The 17,298-nt window shown below is 40.2% G+C and overlaps 1 protein-coding gene across 1 annotated transcript in view; it reads right to left on the reverse strand.

The window, feature by feature from the left end:
- Positions 1-13,697, reverse strand: part of DNAH7 (dynein axonemal heavy chain 7) — a 107,907-nt gene extending 94,210 nt beyond the window's left edge. Inside the window, exons 1-9 of the mRNA XM_005145566.2 lie at positions 13,683-13,697; positions 8,453-8,521; positions 7,885-7,993; positions 7,624-7,771; positions 7,215-7,308; positions 5,852-6,032; positions 4,984-5,053; positions 2,905-3,030; positions 1,618-1,737 (exon numbers count right to left, since the gene is read on the reverse strand). Of these exons, the coding sequence (XP_005145623.2) occupies positions 1,618-1,737; positions 2,905-3,030; positions 4,984-5,053; positions 5,852-6,032; positions 7,215-7,308; positions 7,624-7,771; positions 7,885-7,993; positions 8,453-8,521; positions 13,683-13,697 (932 nt within the window). The remainder of the gene's footprint in view (positions 1-1,617; positions 1,738-2,904; positions 3,031-4,983; positions 5,054-5,851; positions 6,033-7,214; positions 7,309-7,623; positions 7,772-7,884; positions 7,994-8,452; positions 8,522-13,682) is intronic.
- Positions 13,698-17,298: the final 3,601 nt, after the last annotated feature.

The following is a 17,298-nucleotide window of genomic DNA, read 5'->3' on the forward strand; positions in this document are numbered from 1 at the left end:
TTTAAAGTCTACAGAATCATGTCTCTGAAAATGTTGCCTATTATTATGGAATCATGTTTAAAGTAAAAGATAGTATGATAGTCGAGTTTGCTATCTTGCTTTGGTCTCCTATTTGTCAGGTGAGAAAGGCTTTGCAGGCAGCACACTTAGTGCTAGGGTTATACAGCTCATTACGCAGCCTTGCAACCTCAGTAGTTGTTAAGATGTGAATGCAATCCAAAGGGAATTCTGCCCACTTGCCCTTAACAAAAATTAAATTTGCTCTGGTATTGCTGGGAAATAGGAAGAAAGCACAGAAGCATACAGCTTTCAGTTAATAGCAGAAAGGTATCTTCAGAGCCAGGAAGAAATACATCTGAAAACAGTAAGGGCAATACATAACAAAATCATGGGCAAGTATAGAAATAAAAACCTTCAAGGCTAACAGCATAAAAAACAGCTTACTTGAGACTATAGTGATCTCAACTGTTATTTAATTAAAACCTGAGATAATAAAAATGCAGTAATATATAAATGCAGTAATCAAGCATTATTGATTAAAGAAAGATCAGATGCATACAAGCAATGCCTGATCTGGTGGAGGGTGTCCCCCACCTGTGGCAGGGGGGAAGTTGGGGCTGGATGAGCTTTAAGGTCCCTTCCAAGCCAAACCACTCATTTGTTCTAGGAAAGGAGTATGAAATTCCAGCAGTCTGTGCTTGTACGGCCTGGAGTGAGCTCAGCACTGATGGATGTGTGGCTGGGAGCCCAAGGCAATTGCCAGACTTCAGCATCTGGGAAGGTTTTAAGAAGTGACCATGGAACTTGGTAGACGTGCTGTGGGTTTCTGGGGTTCCTCACAGCCCATCATTACTTTGAAACAGTAAAATTTGGTTGGACCTGATGATCTTGAGGTCTTTGCCAACCTAGCTGATTCTGTATTTCTGTGAATAGAGTCTGGCCACAAACATCAAAAAAAGACCTGGCAATTTTGATGCTTTATTTGAAAATTTTAACTGCAGCATACTGAGCACACTACCAGAAAACTGCCTTTTGTCTTTTAAAACATCTTGGACTGAACAAACAAATGTTATGGGTGAGGCAGTAGAATGGGCTGTCCAAGGAAGTTGTGAATGCTCCATCCCTGGCAGTGTTCAAGGCCAGGTTGGCTGAAGCCTTGGGTGACACGGTTTAGTGTGAGGTGTCCCTGTCAATGACAGGCGAGTTGGAACTAGATGATCTTAAGGTCCTTTCCAACCCTAACTCTTCTGTGAAATTATTAGTAGTAGCAACATTTTATTTTCTTAATTATTCAGCACAAATCAGTCCACAAAACAAAAGCTTCTGTCATAACAGACTGAAATGAGTTGTTGATCTCTAAGAAGTGAGCAAAATACATGCCACCAAAAGTTAGAATAGGGAAAGTGCACAAATTGTGATATCATGCTCAACATTCACACAACAGCTTTTGTTCAAAGGCCTCAAAGAATTTCACAACACTACAACTCATTTTTCAAGATGTATGATTAAAATGGGACATTTCTTCTCCCTCCAGAAAATTCAGAGTTTCAGAAACAGCTGAAGGAAAACTTAAATCTTTAATTGCAACTTAAAAAATATGGATACGCTGGATCATACTTGTTAGACAGAATCGCTCTGGCTTTTCCAATTTCCTTCATGATTTTATTCTGGAATCCTGAGAGGTCCTCAGCTTCTGGCTGATTGTGAAATATTTTAGTATCAAGAAGGCGGAAATTTCTGAAACAATGTAACGTGAATATTTTAGGAGCATATTCACTCTAACTTGGTTTTTAATGTTTTCTTTATTCCATAAAACCATTTTCGTATTTCACAAAGCTTAAAGGATTTTTAAACATAAAGACTTAAAAATAATGTTAACTTCAGAAATTAGCATTTATTGCTTCAGACCAACCACACAAAAGCACTGCAGTACTGCCTGTATGCCTGGTCTTAAATTGAAGTACTAATTATTACATTTGAGCACATTAATAACTATTTTCAGAGTCAGAATTTGTGTATACATTATATAGCATTTCTTTCCAGGGCTGGATGGCTTCTTACAAATACTGCAAAACAATATAGAAGTAAATAAATGACCACCTAAACCTACCTTCAAAATCATTTTCAGGTTTTAGATTTTTTAAAGACATTGGCTACATTTTGTCTCCTACTCAGCAGATACAACAAAAATTGAATAAAACCCCCAAAACAAGCAAAAAAAAAACCCCCAAACCAACCAATAAACCCAAACCAAAAGAAAAACCTTCTCCCTCCAGCTTGTTCTGGCTCCTGGCCTAGACAGGTCAGTTCATTCTCTTTTATTTCACCAGGCAAGAAATAAGCAAGCAGTTTGGTCTGCTCTAGAAAGCAGAAAATAATAGCCCATCTAATGCCTTTTCCTGTTGCTAACTAGGTAAGAGGGGGAAAAAAAAATGTATGTGCCCCCCGCAGGAAAGACAGCAACCCATCTCTTGGGAGACAGACTGTTTTGAATGTTCCTGACCTAAGAAAGACCAAGCTCTAAAGAAAATTAAATATGAAATGGCTAAACCATTCAACCTTTATGTGTAGCTTCTTGCTTAAAACTGCCTAGATACCAAAGGAAATAAAGACAGGAAAGTGTTCCATGTGATTTCTGGGGGAGTACAGATAGGAAACTTGATCACTATTGAGGAACAGCTGGCAGAAGTTATTCACAGAATGAAGTTAGAGAGACCACAGAATACATTTAGGATAATGACTTTTGAACAAAGCCATCAGAACCATGATCAGATGCATATATTGTAGCAGTGCAAAATTCAACAGGGCAAACTGGAAATCTTAAGATATCACCATCTGTTATTTCCCTATACAGATTCTGAAATCACTGAGTAGCTAAACCTAAGAGACGTAGTTAACACTTACTTAAATGAGGTCTCCCACAAGTTCAGAACAGCAAGCATTGTAGGATTTATGGCATGCAAATTTGCTTTCATGTAACTGCATGCTGACAAGAAAGACTTGTTCCAAGGCTTTGGCACTACTGCTATCCTAAAAAAAAAAGAAATAGAAAATCAACCACAAAGCCATCAAGATACAGTAAGATGAATGCAGATTTGTAAAGAACCAAAATAAATATACATTTGTTTAAAGATAATTGTTCTGCATCCCAGAAAGCACAAAATTCAGGAGATAAATCTTGCTCATTATCCAGATACCAAAAAAAAGTCTTCAAAAATTGACCAGTGTATGATAAAGAATAATATGAGAGAAATATCGGCCAGATCCTAAGAGATCTGTAGCCTTTCAATGGTCCCTTACATTTAGTATTTAAGAAAATCATTACACATACATAATGTGTATAGTCAATACATTTTTCTACAGTAAGTTGTATCTCTGTTTATGCTTATCGCAACCCATATGTAAAAGCTCATAAATTTAGTGCCTTTTCATAAACTCAGTCTGCTTTAATTTTTTTTAAACATCAAGCTATTTTGGTGGAGGTTTTTTATATATTCATAGCCTTTATTTGCTTTAAAAACAACTGTCAACTTCTACAGGCAGTCTGATTTTACTATTAAAATACTAAGCATTGCAACTTAAGTAGTATCCACTGCAATCTTTAGGTTGCGAAGGAAAAGCAAAAACACTCCTGACAACTTGGTCATATATTTATAACACTGTTGTTCTCATTTCCTTAATGAACTCCTATTAAAGAAAATCATAATTTCGACATCAAACTTTCATCCATTTCTCAGTGAATCTGCATTCTATAATAAACAGAATTAGCAGTCACTGGAAGTTAAAAAGTTTTTCCACATCTATCCTACGTATCTCTTTAGAAGAAAATTTAATGTTTGAAATACAGTTAATGGAATTAAACTATTAGGTTTTTTTGTAGGTTTGGATTGCATCTAAACGCGAGACAGAAGCCCATATATCAACTACTGCAATGTCCTGCACAGTTCATAAAGGATACGGAAGACCTACAAAGAATCTAATGTAAAAGATATATCTTTTACCAGGGGATACAATAACAAAAATAAGTTTCTCATGTATTACTTCTCTTTTTAAGATGCAAATTGCTTAAGTAACAACTGTCACAGCCACCCCTTCTACTATAATCTACCATTTGATATCCAAAAGCACCCACCTCAAACCACAGGCCAGAAATCATTTGCAACTACTCAGTAATGCTACCCTCAATACAAAGCCTGATTAATATTGGGGGAAATGCTTTGTTTCTGCACGATTCGTAAGATTTGATTCCTCTACAAGGCAAACATATTGCACCATTTTTGGCTGCACTTATGAATGAGGTACCTCTTTCACCTTCATATCTCAGGAAGAATTAAAGTATGCTCTAGGAAAGTTGATTCTTGGTACGCTGATTCGCACTGGACAGATGTATGAGCCTGGGAGTAGCACTGCGCTTGCTTTCAGTAGACTGCTGACTTTTTAAGACAAGTATAAATGGGACTGAAATACTCCACTACTCCAAACTGGAAATTGCTACACACTGGAAAACCCAACGTCTATCATTGTTTACACTTCATATTGCTGAATTGTTCTGAGGAACAAGTCAGTCTACATTTATTACATTCTTAAATCTTTGTGTATAATGAGCCAAATCTTTGTGTAAACTGGGCCAACAAGATAGAGCTTCAGTGAAATCTGTGTAAACGTGACATTCTTTCATAAATTACAACAGTTGGGACATAAGCATCTGGCCACCTATACCAATGCTGCAGAGTTAATTGTTAGAGTTTTACCAGTTAAGCACTGCTAAACAAAACTAATTCCAAATGACCTTTCAAGATAAACACGTATTTTATAGGGATTTTCCAAAGACGCTGTATAATGATATTATCTGAATTTACACAATTAACAACTAAGCCTTATTTACAGCTGACACTGACTACTGAGTATGAAGATTGTTCTTTATACATGCTATTCTACCCCACTGTTCTGCAGTTAGTGTTTTCGAATAAATGTATTTCTTACTCTGCACGATGAGGGAGATCATCTTTCTTGTCTTCATCTTTTTCCCTGGTGTCTCTTAAAACAAAGTCAACTGAAAAAAAAAAGTATTAAAAAAGGGGGGGAGAAGGAAGAAAAGCCAAAATAAGCTCAGCAAATAAACAGAATCATAGAATCATTCAGGCTGGAAAAGACCCTTAAGATCATAGTGTCCAACCATTAACCTAGCACTGCCAAGGCCACCATTTAACCATGTTCTTAAGTGCCACGTATACATCTTTGAAATACCTCCAGGCATGGGGACTCCACCACTTCACTGGGCAGCCTGTTTTAATGCCTGATCATCCTTTCAGCGAAGAAATTCACCTTTTTGGTGAACAGACTGATAGCTACCTCGCTACAGCCTCCTTTCAGGTAGTTGCAGAGAGCAGTAAGGATTCCCCTGAGCCTCCTTTTCTCCAGGCTACATGACCCCAGTTCCCTCAGCTGCTCCTCATAGGACTTGTTCTCTAGACCCTTCACCAGCTTGATCGCTCTTCTTTGGATATGCTCCAGCACCTTAATGTCCCAACCAAAACATTCAAACACATAACTCATTCAAATGAATGGTTTTACCTGACTATACATGAAAAGGGATTTAGGAGAAAGCATTATTAATAACATAATGCTTTTAAAAACTATTGACAGATTAATAATAATTAATATTATTATCTTTGGTTATAACAAAGATAAGAAAACCTGAGTATTCTTTTTATTAAAATGTGCCTCTAACATCCAGGAGAGCACTTTTATATAACAGTTCCACAACAGCAGCTCTCAGCAGTAAACACTCAATGAACACTCTATTATTAGCAACTTAGGAGAAAACGCAAGCAAACTTCTGGAAATCTACCTATAGCCTTTTTTACACTCAGAAGATAATCTTCTTTTATTTCATCAGTCAGTGAACGTATGCTTTCACTGCGCACTTTCAGATGTTGTGGAAGTAAAGCTAAGATGTGGTCTATCCATGACTGATCCACTGGGGACACATTTGCTGTATCAATTCCATGGCGAATGTAGTAGTAGTATTTCTGCAGGATAAAAGAGTAAGATGTACCAGTTAAGTCAAGTATTAGATAGCCATTGCTACTACAGGTTTAACTAGAGATATGGACTTATCTAGTCAAAGTAAATGTAATTAATATTAATGAATGTTTTAAATTACATCATTAAATCTGATCTCAAGACCTTAATCAGCCTGTCAAACACTAGTGGGTAGAATAATGATTAAAAGCCCCAAGATAGAAAAACAGGGTATAGTGGCATAAGCCACATTCCATTTCTCTGATAAGAGCAAAATAACAAGAATTTCACTGAAGAAAGGACACAACTCACAGAAATCTGTCTTCTGTTTGGGTTTTGCTTTTACAATTCTATGATTCCGATGAGATACCTCTCCTTTGCATTGTCCCAGTACCAACCTTTTCCTTAAATAGATTTCCAATATGTATTCATCTATCTCATAATTTCAGTGCTGCCATTATTATCTATTAGCTCTGGGTCTGGTCCATATATTCAAAAAGGAAGCCATACGTTCTGGTGAATTTTGTTTGGATACGCAACATGCAGCTAATTGCTCAGAATATGAATGCATAACACAGATAAGTACATTTGCTTGTATGCCAGCATTTAAACAGGCACATGAAATGGGATTAACAAAAAACCTCAGAGCACTAAAGGAAAACCAGACGAAGAAATGAAGAATGGACTACCAATTGGAAGCTTACCAACATTAATCTATTTCAATTAATTTATCCCAAAATGAACTTGATCTGTCTTACAGATACAGAAACTACAAAACTGTGTATACAATCGTGTCATACAGGGTATCTTAAACCAGAATGAGAATAAAGAATATCCCAGCCTTTAGATAAGGGTAACCCAAAAGAGAATTGCTCTATTTCTCAAAGCAGTGCACCCTCCCTTGCAAGTTATTCTTGCCTTCAGCAAGTGTAGAAAAGATTAATTTATTACTTCCTGACATCAGTTATCCTTCAGTTATTATTCCATTCTGAAATTCTTTGATTCATCCATGCATTCTTAATGCTCTGTTCTCAGCAGTAACACTATAAATGATACATGGTGTGAATCTAATAGTGGAAGAATATATCACTGTCAGTCATCTCTCTTTATATCAATCATCTTGTCAAAATTTACAATAAGTGACTGGCACTGCATTTCATTTAATACTCTAGAAAACTGTCTTTAGCTACCAAAATATCATTCTCTATTGGTGTAGAAGAATCTGCTTCTGAAAGCTGGGTTCCATCAGGGGAAAGAAGCTGTTCTTCAGGAAGGTCTTGGTGCCTAAGACAAAAAAAAGACCCAATAAAATAAAGAATATGCATCACATTCTTCAGATACATTTTACTGGCATAAGTAACATACAGTCATTCTACATGTCAGTTGTGAACAAAGGGAACAAAAAAGGGAACTGGCAAAACTTGACAATGAGCATATGACATTCTCATTCAAAAAGAACACTGAAGCATGTGACCAAGTTTGTATTTTACCTGCTAAGGTAGTTTTTAAAATTGGTGATATAGTTCATGCTCATATACATGCTTTTTGATTCATCTACCAAAAGGGAAAAACACATTATTCAAAGTTAAAGGAACTCACAATATAAAGTCAACAAGAGCACTTCTGAATCGTTGTTGTTTTTTCAGACGGATGGTGCTCTGCAGCGTAGAAGTTGACGGTCCAGCACCTCCTTTATTACCTGTAGAATCCCATATCTTCCGTCTCTTGGATCTCACCTCCAAATATTCTTGCAGAATACAAGTTTTGAAATTAAGTTTTAAAAAAAGGTGCAAAGGCACGACACATACGTTTGTGTTTGTGAGAGGTTTTGTTTATTAGTACTAAAAATATTAACCTTACCAGATGAACACTCATTTTTTACAGTAAACTCATCTGACTCATCATCTTTCTGTTCTTTGCTCAGACGGAATGAAGGACAAGTCTGCTGCCACAGTGGTTTAGACCTTATCTGGAATGAGCATTTTATGTTTTAGTTTTTTGTAAGTGCTACTTATACACACTTCAAGATTTCTTAAATATAGCATATCAATGATACTGTAGCCTAATACATAGCAGGAATAAGCCAGCATAAATATTGTCCAATAAACTACTAATAATTTGCCCTCCAATTCCAAATATTCAGACCTTGGATAAGATATAAGCATGTTAAACTTATATATGATATTTGTAAGCTTTCTAGTTATATGCCTTACTTAAATATTTTCAAACTGGGTCAAATACTGCACTTTCAATGTCTCCTAAGTATTGAAATATCAACAATGCTCCATATACAGATATAACAAAAATACGTAGTGCAGAGAGAGCATACACACCTCAGCATATATCTGAATGAGAACTACAGTCTTCATAAAATCTGCTGTGAAGTATATCTGAAATGAAAGCTTACAAAAAAAGCCAACAAAACTACCTGAGGCAACTGTGGTAGTACTAAGTTCTCTGTTTTCTTTGTCGACTTCCTTCTGACACTTGGACCGGGCTTGGAAGGGAAAACAAAAGAAGGAAAATCATAACTAGAAATTTAAAATTACCACTTATATCACCTTTGTGACCAGTTAAAATTGTAAACTAGCTCTAACTCCATTTTTATCTCTTAAATAGTAACTTTCACACGTACAGTTTTATATCACTTCCCCTATTCAGGCTAGAATGTTTCCATGTAGAATACAACCTTCTCAAATGACTGAAAAATCAGGGCTCTGACAAACTAATTTTAGGCTGGGAAGCATGTATGTTACCTTTCTGCCAAGCTACACATTAAACATTACAAGATACTATTAAACAATACAAATAAACAATTTTCTTATTCCCATTCTTCAGTCACCATTTTAAAACTGCAAAATGGTCCTTTTTTTCTAATCTATAAACTTTCATTCAAAAGTGTCCGGGATTTTCTGCTTTTCCACACTTCTGTTCCCTCAGCATCAGACATCAAAGCTGGCTATCCAAAAGCACTCCCTGACCATGCCCAGGTTTGCTAGCACGAAGTACAGCACCTTCCTATAAACAAATGAGACAACCTACTTGTAAAAATATTTAAATAAATAAATAAATATTTAAAGTTGGCTCTAATACAACTGCCTTTGGCTATTCTATTTCTCCTCTGTTTCACACTAACACCTAACACCTCCACCCCACCACTGCCCACACCACCTCTTTCCATGCAGCTGCATTTGCAGTAATATTGCATGTCTATGCTACAAACATTCTCTTTCTGCTCCGTGTCCTGTGTAAAGGCTACAACGCAGGAAAGACACAAAGCGCAGAAAGTTTGTGTAGACATACCCAAGCTACCCTTAACCAAGTCGTTGGCCACCACTTGCAACGTAGTTACTGTGGAGTAGAATTGGAGTAAGTTTTAGGCACTTAACTATTAGCATTAATTTTGCAGTCAAGGATAAACTCTGGCAATTCCCAAGTGAGCCAAAAATCAAATCAGGCTCCAAAGATAACCTCCAACAAAATAATGAGAGCAATAAAATACATACAGACAGACATTATCAGTCAGAATCATAGAACAGTTAGGGTTGGAAAGGACCTTAAGATCACCAAGTTCCAAGCCCCCTGCCATGGGCAGGGACACCTAAACCATGCCATCCAAGACTCTGTCCAACCTGGCCTTGAACACAACCAGGGATGGAGCATTCACAACTTCCCTGGGAAACCCATTCCAGTGCCTCACCACCCTCACTGTAAAGAATTTCTTCTTTAGATCCAATCTAAACTTCCCCTATCCCTTGTCCTATCACTACAGTCCCTAATGAAGAGTCCCTCCCCAGCATCCTTATAGGCCCCCTTCCAATACTGGAAGGCTGCTATGAGGTCTCCACGCAGCCTTCTCTTCTCCAGGCTGAACAGCCCCAACTTTCTCAGCCTGTCTTTGTATAAGATCATGCTCTAGCCCCCTTATTGTCCTTGTGGCCCTCCTCTGGACTTGTTCCAACAGTTCCATGTCCTTTTTATGTTGAGAACACCAGAACTGCACACAATACTCCAAGTGAGGTCTCATGAGAGCAGAGCAGAGGGGCAGGATCATCTCCTTTGACCTGCTGGTCATGCTCCTTTTGATGCAGCCCAGGATACAGTTGGCTTTCTGGGCTGCGAGCGCACACTGAAGCTGGCTCATGTTCATTTTCTCATTGACCAACACCCCCAAGTCCTTCCCCACAGGGCTGCTCTGAATCTCTTCTCTGCCCAACCTGTAGCTGTGCCTGGGATTGCTCCGACCCAGGTGTAGGACCTTGCACTTGTCATGGTTAAACTTCATGAGGTTGGCATCAGCCACCTCACAAGTGTGTCAAGGTCCCTCTGGATGGCATTCCTTCCCTCCAGCATATCAATGAACCACACAGCTTGGTGTCATCAGCAAACCTGCTGAGGGCACACTCAATTCCATTGTCCATGTCACCAACAAAGATGTCGAACAAGACCGGTCCCAACACCAATCCCTGAGGGACACCACTCGTTACTGGTCTCCAGCTGGACATTGACCACGACTCTTTGCATGCGACCATCCAGCCAGTTCTTTATCCACCAAGTGGTCCACCTATCAAATTGATGACACTCCAATTTAGAGACAAGGATGTCATGTGGGACAGTGTCGAATGCTTTGCACAAGTCCAGGTAGATGATGTCAACTGCTCCACCCCTGTCCATCAGTTCCGTAGCCCCATCACAGAAGGCCACCAAATTGGTCAGGCAGGATTTCCCCCTAGCGAAGCCATGCTGGCTGTCACCAATCACCTGGTTGTTTTTCATGTGCCCTAGCATGCCTTCCAGGAGAATCTGCTCCCAGATTTTGCCAGGCACAGAGGTGAGACTGACTGGTCTGTAATTCCCCAGGTCATCCATTTTCCCCTTCTTGAAAATGGGGGTTATATTTCCCTTTCTCCAGTCATCGGGAACTTCACCTGACTGCCATGATTTTTCAAACATAATGGACATTAGCAGTTGTTAGCAAACTCATTCCAGCTCTAGGGAGTTCTTCCCTGAAGGCAATGGGGACAAATTCCTTGGCTAGCACTAGCTGCAAGAGGGAGTCATACAACAGAATGTTTTAAGTATCTTGTTTCAAAATCAACAGCACTACTCTTTTAATGAACCATAGTTCTATTTCCCCTTAACTCTGAGATTAAACACATCCCTTTGAATAGAGATCAAAATGTCTGGTGAATTTTAGTGCACTAAACACCAAGCAGGCCAATTTTAATATTTTTAACCTAGCTTTTTGGCAAACACAGGAAAAGTGACTGAAGACTTTACCACAACAACCACAGATTTCTTTCAGTCCATTATTTAATGCTCTGTCCAGTCTATCTTCCCAGGTAGGCACGGCCCACATACAAGATTCTGCACACCTCAAAACTCTAATGCCCATAAGAGTCTCAGTCTGCAGTGACACAGATGAGGAACTTATTTCAGCATAAATGAGGGAAAGGCAGTATTATAACAGGTAACACAGAAAGATTTACATCAGAAGCCTGCTTTTGTCTGGTAGCAGAGCAGTTGTAACTCTACTGAAAAAGCCATTTATTTCTCTGTAGTCTAAATATTCAGCTACAAAAAGATTCTTACCACAAACCATGTAACAGCTACCAGTCTCTTCTAATACTAGCAGGAATGCATCTCTTAACAGTGGATCCACACAGCATCATAAAACTACTTACCAAGCCAGTAAACCTACAGGATGCAGTACAGCCTGTGGACAGTTTGGATTGGTTTGGACACAGCTCTATACAAACATGCTATGACAGAATTATAGACAAAATCAGGCTGAAAACAGCCTCTGATTATCTGGTCTCCTTCTCAAAGCAGTTCTAAGTAGAAAAAGTTGGGTCAGATTGCACAGGGCCTTGTCTGGTAGGGATCTGACTTTCTCTAAAGCCATGGGAAACGTTTTCTGGGCAACCTTCTCCCCTGCTTAATCATGTCACTGTGAAGAACATCATCCTTATGCCTACTCAGCATCTCCTTCCTGGCAACTCGGGAGCATTGCCTCTCCTCCTGCTGCTGCACAGCACCAAGCAGAACCAGGCACCATTGTCTCTCTAGTTGAGGCAATGAAGAGAGTAACTACATTCCCCTGCCACTTTCTCTTCTCCAAGCTGAACACACACAGCTCCCTCAGACGCTCTTCATACACCAGGTGGTCCAGCTCCGTAATCATCCCTGATGGACTCTGGTTTATCAACAACTTTAGAGCTGCTGGATCAGAGCTGGCTCAGGGAAAAGTCACCTTAGCTGCTTCCAAACTCTGAGTTAGAGACACTTTGTTCTCCACGTCTTGCACAATGAGACTGAAATATAAAGCTCACTGTTTGTCTAGCCCAGATTTTAAAGCAGAGAACAGATGGTGTCTCCTACCCTCTGGAGGGAGTGGAGGGGGGGAAATAAAGTAAGAATTAAAATAAATCTTTTCTATAGAACAAAATGGTTTTGAATTCCTAAGAGTATGGTCTACTTCTCCCTGTGACAAGGTCCACAGTCGTAATGCTTAGATTCCTGGTTAAGAACAAGTAACAGAAACCTAGGTATTTTTACAAATAACAGGGCTATAAAAATGACTACTACCTGGTATTCATACAAAACATTACACAGTTTTATACAGGTTTTCTTTTGTTGAAAACCAGAGTCCAGCACCACAATGTACACCTCTGAGAGGCTGGTGCTGATAAACTCAATGTTGAAACTAGTTCTGCTCAAAACAGCACCAATGTTTTAACATTCTATACTGCAAACTTACTACTGGCAATAAGGGATGCTAGAAAGTGAGTCCTGGGCAGTGAAGACCAGCTCAGGCAGTTACAAGTATCCAACTCACTCCCTCGGGTGTGAGCTTTTAACTGACTGAAGGAAGTTACTGAATGATTTCACTTTCAAAAGTCTCAAAGATTTCATTAGAGGGAAACAAATCTGAATGAGGACAAAACCAAAACAGGCTAAAAGAGCAGGAGTGACGCACTAACCGAGAACAGCAACAATTACATTAACCAACTACAACCCAATCTGGCCACTAGAAGAATAATACAAATTAGTGTCTGTTAGTGCCCCGTGATCTAAAACCACATTCATGGCTAAAAGCTTCTATTGGCTTTTGACTTCAGTATTTGAGCTTCCTGCAATTCTGGAAACAAACTGAACCAATTAAAATCTCTTCACGGTTCATGTGTACAAACACCCCCCCCCCCCCCTCCCGTTTGAAGGGGCTCTGGGCAGCCGCAAGAAGGGACATGTTGTTTCTGAAGACCTCACTTAAGGAGGTCACAGCACGGACACCACAGACGAGTTTTTCTGGAAAGTACCAGGCACAACCAGCCCACAGCTCACGGAGCAGCCTACAGCTGAAGCTCGGCTGCCCGCCGGGAGGTCTCAGCTTACACAGCTCAAGCATTTAATTAAACGTCAGGGATTAAACCTGTGATTTCAGAAGCTTAATTCACGCGAGTTATTTAAGGTTTCAAGGCAAACCCCCACTTTTCAGATGAGAACCAACCCCGTTCTGCCCTGTGCCCCGCAGACAGCGAGCGCTGCCCAGGCCCTTCACCTCAGCCAGCCCAGCCCCGCAGGCCCGCCATGGGCCCCCCAGCTTTCTCCGGCCGCTGTCTGCGGGCTGGGCTGCCCGCTGTTCCCTCAGCCCGTACCTGCTCGGTGCCCATGTCTGCCGGCAGAGGCAGCGCCCGTCACCTAGCAGCGCTGGGGCCGCCGTTGGCCAACGGCCCGGGGCGAGGCGAGGCGCGGGGGGGGCAGCGCCCGCCGCTCTCAACTGTCGCTCCGGGCAACCCGCAGCGAGCCTCAGCGCGGGAGGTGGCGGCTGCCTCGCAGCTGCTCGGGCTCGCACCGCGTTCCCACACGGCAGAAAACGTGCGGAGCCGCTGCGGGGAAGAACGGCCGCACCGCACCTGACGCCAGGTGAGCGCGCCCAGCCCCGGCGGCCTGTGGCGGAGTAGCCCGAGGCTGCCTGCTCAGGTGAGGCTGATGGAGACTGGCTTGCTGGGTACAAGCTCATAAGCAATAGAGAATAATGGGCTGCACTTGGGGTGTTTGTTTTTTAAGCTACGACAGTGTATCTACAGGTATGTCAAGCTGGATTTCAGCTTTGCTGTACTTTCATCTGAGAGCATCTTCCAGTAGAAAATGCTTATAGAATCACAGAATCAGAGTCAGCTAGGTTGGAAAAAACCCTTAAGAGCATCAAGTTCAACTATTGCCCCAGGACTGCAAAGACCACCATTAAACCATGTAACTCAGGGCCTCATCTACACAGTTTGTGAACACTACCAGAGACTGATTCCACTGCTGCCCTGGGCAGCCTGTTCCAATACCTAATCATCCTTTCCATGAAGAAATATTTCCTAATATCCAATCTACACCTCCCCTTGATGCAGCTTGAGGCCGTTGTTGTTGTACCACGTGTTACCTGGGAGACCAGGCACCTTCTCTCCTCATCCTCATTTCAGGTAGTTGCAGAGAGCCATAAGGTCTCCCCTGAGCCTTCTCAGACTGAACAACTCCAGTTCCCTCAGCCATTCCTCATCACAGTTGTTCTCCAGACCCTTCACTAGCTTGAGTGCCCTTCTCTGGACCTGCTCCACCACCTCAGTGTCCCTCTTGGAGTGAAGGCCCTTCTAAGGCCTGCCAAGTTCAGGAAAATAAGGATAGTTAAAATTGGTTTGAGTAGGAGGTGCCATTCACTGCTCTTCAGGCAGGTGTTCCTTCTTACCTTTTAAATTAAGTGATGTGTATCAATAAGTGAACACAGGTGCTTGTCTTTAGGCAAGGCACTGAGACGTGCTCCAACTAAACATGGAAAAGAAGTCAGCTATGCTTGCAAATCCAGCTCTAATGGCTGGACTGGGGTGTCAAAACCACAACGGCAGCAAACAAGTTTTTCTTCAGGTGCTGCACCATGCATCAGGCCATCATGTGCAAGATCAACTTGGGATTTAAAGAGCCTGTTCCCCTCCTCCCCACTCAATAAAGAGTACAAGAAAATGAAATCTTTTTCAGTTTCCTTGGTAATTAATGGGTGTTTCTCCTGTTATGAATCTGACACTTTGACCTATCTAAATAAGTTGGTATGGTTTATATGACTTCTGACACTTCACTCTGACCAGGTCTGGATTTCAATAGAATCTAAAGAGCTGTTGCTGTGTTATGTAGCTTGTGAATTTCAAATGAGAGGTTTTGTTACATTTTTCACAGGAATACAAAAAAGGTAGCATGACAGCTTACAGTGGAGTTAGCTTACTGGAAAATCCCTGTAAATGATTCAGGCCTGTAACCAACCTCGTGAACTGTACATAGAGCTTTATGAGAGTCCATATATCACGTTTTAATGATAAAAGTCCCTTTGTTAAAATACCACAGGCAAAGAACAGTAGGGTATTTCTGCTTGGTCCAGCTGTAGAAAATCCACCATCACTTGGAATTCCCAGTCATTTTCTAAAACAGTACCAAAGCCTGGTTTTGATTTTGAAATGAGAAATGCCCTCATACTCAACATATCTTAGGGAGATTCAAACAAGCTGTACACTGTACTGCCTATAATACGTAACAGTCTAGCTGGAAAACATGCAAAGGGAAATCTTTGCTATTTCTATTTAATACTGAAACATTCAATTGCTATCTACTGTATCTACAGAAGGCAGTAGCATGTTTAGAGCATGTCACCACATACTGTTGGATGTTGTGACTCTTTTTCCTAGAAACTGACATTTTGGGTTTTTGTAATTTGATTAGGAAACTGGAAATAGCTCACATGCTTATACACTTAGAAGAAGAAAGGCAGTTAGGTTGCTAACCGTAGCAATGTTATAGAGAAAATCATATTTGTATATACAGGATTTTTCATTATCAGAACTTTCTTACAGAAAACTATAAACATTCGTGTTGCTTTTCATTCTTCCCCCCCCCATTTCATTCTTTTCCTGCAGTGACCAGTTAAACCCATTTGACTAACACAAACGCAATACCAGCTGATTTTAATCAGCATTTCCAAGGCCACAGGAGGACACAGCAGAAAATAATAGTTTAAAGCTAATTTTTTTGCCTTCCTGTGGTTAACATGACTTTCATCTGAAATCCCACAGTCATACCTAACAAAACAATCTAAATCTAACTTCAGCAATAAAAATAAGATCAAAAGAATAAAATGGTGAAAGGATGAAGAATAAAAAGATCAGTGACAGTAAAAGCCAAGAAGGATAAGAAGCCATAGGTGATATTTTTGTCACTGAGTTTTCATTTTCTGAAACATTCAGTGATGTTGGGGTTTTATTCCACCTTGATGCCTCAGTTAAATTCTGGAGTATTCAAGAATACATTACTTTCTCTCTTCAAGCAGAGGCAAAAGTATTCAAAAAAGTATTCAAAACATAAGCCAAAATACTACATACAGTGAAGTGTTTTACTGACCAGATGTTTGCTTTTTAAAGTGAAAAAAGTGATCCTTTAATTTTGAACCGAAGTACTGGCATGCTTTGTATGTTATGATTGGAGCAAATAATAATGTCTGAAAGTACAACAAATGTAATAACTCCTGTGTGCACAAAAATTAAAGTTCTCAGATTTGGGTATTTCCTTAAAATAGTTTCAGGAAGGGCTTTTTTCTTCCCCAGAGGATTCACATGGCAGACTGCAAAACATTAAGCATGAAAATGGAACAAGATGTTCAAATGCAATGGAATCTCATTTCTGAGATGCCTTCAACTTGTGTCTCAAAGTTGTATTCCTCAATCACTACATGGGCTAACCACATAGGAATTCTTATGTACCTGCTTTTAGTTAAGAAATTTCCTTATACTCTCACACAGTAGTAGGTGACTCAGCAGTTCAGTTTTATGATGCTACCATTCATTTGGTAGACTTCCTACACACTGACTCATTCTGTATCTCACTTCTGCAATCCTCAGTGGTCCAAGCAGTATTTTCAAGTTTGTCAGCTGCCAGGTTCTTAAGGCACAGCATGATTGCTTTCTGAAACAAACATGTAATTACACACTTTACCTTGCACCAATTTTACAATATACTTTTTTCCAGCAATAACTTACCTTACTTGGCAAGAGTACAAGCATAACTGTCCTGATCAGATGCTGCATCTTTCTAGCATGTCTCCTTCCTTAGAAGACTTTCTGAGAAGGCAGAAATATGAAGCTGTCTCAAATCACTACTAAACAGAGAAGTTTCGTAGATGCCTTAGAACAAAGGAGAAAAAGCAGGCAGTATGCTGGTAAGAACCTGCAGTACAGGGAATGTAAA

The sequence above is a fragment of the Melopsittacus undulatus genome, chromosome 8 (genome assembly GCF_012275295.1).
Source record: "Melopsittacus undulatus isolate bMelUnd1 chromosome 8, bMelUnd1.mat.Z, whole genome shotgun sequence".
Lineage (NCBI taxonomy): Eukaryota > Metazoa > Chordata > Aves > Psittaciformes > Psittaculidae > Melopsittacus > Melopsittacus undulatus.